This window comes from Rana temporaria, chromosome 8 (assembly GCF_905171775.1).
Source record: "Rana temporaria chromosome 8, aRanTem1.1, whole genome shotgun sequence".
Classification (NCBI taxonomy): domain Eukaryota; kingdom Metazoa; phylum Chordata; class Amphibia; order Anura; family Ranidae; genus Rana; species Rana temporaria.
The window spans coordinates 4339343-4343308 of NC_053496.1; the positions used below are offsets into that span (position 1 = coordinate 4339343).

The 3966-nt window shown below is 52.0% G+C and overlaps 1 protein-coding gene across 1 annotated transcript in view; it reads left to right on the forward strand.

Annotated features, from left to right (window-relative positions):
* The first annotated feature begins 1285 nt into the window (after positions 1–1285).
* Positions 1286–3966, forward strand: part of LOC120946638 (solute carrier family 2, facilitated glucose transporter member 3-like) — a 46657-nt gene continuing 43976 nt past the window's right edge. Inside the window, exon 1 of the mRNA XM_040361223.1 lies at positions 1286–1469. Within this exon, the coding sequence (XP_040217157.1) occupies positions 1455–1469 (15 nt within the window). The 5' untranslated portion in view covers positions 1286–1454. The remainder of the gene's footprint in view (positions 1470–3966) is intronic.

The following is a 3966-nucleotide window of genomic DNA, read 5'->3' on the forward strand; positions in this document are numbered from 1 at the left end:
AGCCTGCATTCACTATATCTGCTCTCCCCAGGAGCCTGCATTCACTATATCTGCTCTCCCCAGGACTCTGCAGTCACTATATCTGCTCTCCCCAGGAGCCTGCAGTCACTATATCTGCTCTCCCCAGGACTCTACAGTCACTATATCTGCTCTCCCAGGAGCCTGCATTCACTATATCTGGTCTCCCCAGGAGCCTGCATTCACTATATCTGGTCTCCCCAGGAGCCTGCAGTCACTATATCTGCTCTCCCCAGTCACTATATCTGCTCTCCCCAGGAGCCTGCAGTCACTATATCTGCTCTCCTCAGGACTCTGCAGTCACTATATCTGCTCTCCCCAGGAGCCTGCAGTCACTATATCTGATCTCCCCAGGACTCTGCAGTCACTATATCTGCTTTCCCCAGGAGCCTGTAGTCACTATATTTGGTCTCCCCAGGAGCCTGCAGTCACTATATCTGATCTCCCCAGGAGCCTGCAGTCACTATATCTGCTCTCCCCAGGACTCTGCAGTCACTATATCTGCTCTCCCCAGGACTCTGCAGTCACTATATCTGCTTTCCCCAGGACCCTGCAGTCACTATACCCGTCCTGTTATACCGCTGGATGGTCTTGGCCCCCGGGCTGCAGATCAGTTTCAGGGTCTTGGCGATCTTCTTATATCCTCGGCCATCTTTATGTAGAGACACAATTCTTTATATCGAATCCTCAGAGAGTTCTTTGCCATGAGGTGCCATGTTGTCCTTCCAGTGACCAGTATGAGAGAGTGAGAGCGATAACACCAAATGTATCACACCTGCTCCCCATTCACACCTGAGACCTTCTAACACTAATCAGTCACATGACACCGGGGGAGGGAAAATTGCCTAATTGGAGCCCGAATGTGGACATTTTCACTTAGGGGTGTCCTGACTTTTGTTGCCAGCGGTTTAGTCATTAATGGCTGTGTGTTGAGTTATTTGTTATACAAGCTGCACACTCACTACACAACCCCCCGCCCCCCCGTGTACACCCCCCCTGTGTACACTCACTACACAACATTGTAGATACCCCTCCCCCCTGTGTACCCCCGCCCCCCTGTACACTCACTACACAACATTGTAGACACAAACTGTAATTTCTTCAGTGTTGTCACGATGTGACGGAGGATTTCCTTTTTAATACTAGTGGTTTTGGTCACATCAGGACCATTGCTGTGACGTGTCCCGGGGGGGGGGGGGGGGGGAGTGATGAGTGACGGGAGAGGCGGTTGTAATCGTGGTTGGCAGATATAGAACTCTTGGGTTATTTACACCCTCCCAGTTACACAGAACACAGCGAGGAGGGCAGAAGGAGGTTGGGAAACATCTGGAGTGCCGGGGACAGGACGGGGACAGGACGGGACTTGCCGCCACATATTACCGGATTGCTCTGCAGGATTCTGAGGAGTTAACCCTCGGAGGGCATCGATCGACACCATGGACCCCAGACAGGTAGACGGCACACTTCTCATTCTCATTACTGAACATTTCGGAGCCCTTTAGGGCCACACTCTGCTGCTGACCTGCATTGGTGGGATCACTACAAAGACAAATGTCACTTTTTGTTACACTATAAATGACGTCTGATATATCGACTGTCGCTTAGTTTTCGGTGTTTGTCGCGGCGCTCCGTGCTTTAGGTCAGCGGTTTCCAAAACGAGACCGTCCACGGGGGCCAAAGGTGCACCACTGCAAGATTTTATCCGGCCCTCTGATGTTAAAGGTGGGACTCTGATGGGGACCCTGATATAGTGGGGGGGTCTGATGGGGACCCTGATGTAAAGGGATCTTTGATGGGCACCCTGATATAGTGGTGGGGTCTGATGGGGACCCTGATATAGTGGGGGGGTCTGATGGGGACCCTGATGTAAAGGGATCTTTGATGGGCACCCTGATATAGTGGTGGGGTCTGATGGGGACCCTGATATAGTGGGGGGTCTAATGGGGACCCTGATATAGTGGTGGGGTCTGATGAGGACTCTGATATAGTGGGGGAGGTCTGATGGGGACCCTGATATAAAGGGATCTTTGACGGGTCCCCTGATGTAGTGGGGGGATCTGATGGGGACCCTGAAGTAAAGGGATTATTGATGGGTCCCCTAATGTAGTGGGGGGATCTGATGAGAACCCTGATGTAAAGGGATCTTTGACAGGTCCCCTGATGTAGTGGGGAGGTCTGAAGGGGACCCTGATGTAAAGGGATCTTTGACGAATCCCCTGATGTAGTAAGGGGATCTGATGGGGACCCTGAAGTAAAGGGATTATTGATGGGTCCCCTAATGTAGTGGGGGGATCTGATGAGAACCCTGATGTAAAGGGATCTTTGACAGGTCCCCTGATGTAGTGGGGAGGTCTGAAGGGGACCCTGATGTAAAGGGATCTTTGACGAATCCCCTGATGTAGTAAGGGGATCTGATGGGGACCCTGAAGTAAAGGGATCTTTGACTGGTCCCCTGATATAGTCGGCGGATCTAATGGGGACCCTGAAGTAAAGGGATTATTGATGGGTCCCCTAATGTAGTGGGGGGATCTGATGAGGACCCTGATGTAAAGGGATCTTTGACAGGACCCCTTATGTAGTGGGGGGTCTGAAGGGGACCCTGATGTAAAGGGATCTTTGACGGATCCCCTGATATAGTGGGGGGATCTGATGGGGACCCTGAAGTAAAGGGATCTTTAATGGGTCCCCTGATATAGTGGGGAGGTCTGATGGGGACTCTGATGTAGTGGGGGGGGGGGGGTCTGATGGGGACCCTGAAGTAAAGGGATCTTTGACTGGTCCCCTGATGTACTGGGGGATATGATGGGTACCCTGTGGTAAAGGGATCTTTAATGGGTCCCCTGATATAGTGGGGGATCTAAAGGGGACCCTGATGTAAAGGGATCTTTAATGGGTCCCCTGATATAGTGGGGGGATCTGATGGGGACCCTGAAGTAAATGGATTATTGATGGGTCCCCTGATATAGTGGGGAGATCTGATGGGGACTCTGATGTAGTGAGGGGGGGGGGGGGTCTGATGGGTACCCTGATGTAAAGGGATCTTTGATGGGTCCCCTGATAAAGTGGGGGGATCTGATGGGGACCCTGAAGTAAAGGGATCTTTGACGGGTCCCCTGATGTAGTGGGGAGGTCTGATAGGGACTCTGATGTAGTGGGGGGTCTGATGGGGACCCTGATGTAGTAAGGGGATCTGATGGGGACCCTGAAGTAAAGGGATCTTTAATGGGTCCCCTGATATAGTGGGGGGATCTGATGGGGACCCTGAAGTAAAGGGATTATTGATGGGTCCCCTAATGTAGTGGGGGGATCTGATGGGGACCCTGAAGTAAAGGGATCTTTAATGGGTCCCCTGATATAGTGGGGAGGTCTGATGGGGACTCTGATGTAAAGGGATCTTTGATGGGTCCCCTGATATAGTGGGGGATCTGATGAGGACCCTGATGTAAAGGGATCTTTGACAGGTCCCCTTATGTAGTGGGGGGTCTGAAGGGGACCCTGATGTAAAGGGATCTTTGACGGATCCCCTGATATAGTGGGGGGATCTGATGGGGACCCTGAAGTAAAGGGATCTTTAATGGGTCCCCTGATATAGTGGGGAGGTCTGATGGGGACTCTGATGTAGTGGGGGGGGGGTCTGATGGGGACCCTGAAGTAAAGGGATCTTTGACTGGTCCCCTGATGTACTGGGGGATATGATGGGTACCCTGTGGTAAAGGGATCTTTAATGGGTCCCCTGATATAGTGGGGGATCTAAAGGGGACCCTGATGTAAAGGGATCTTTAATGGGTCCCCTGATATAGTGGGGGGATCTGATGGGGACCCTGAAGTAAATGGATTATTGATGGGTCCCCTGATATAGTGGGGAGATCTGATGGGGACTCTGATGTAGTGAGGGGGGGGGTCTGATGGGTACCCTGATGTAAAGGGATCTTTGATGGGTCCCCTGAT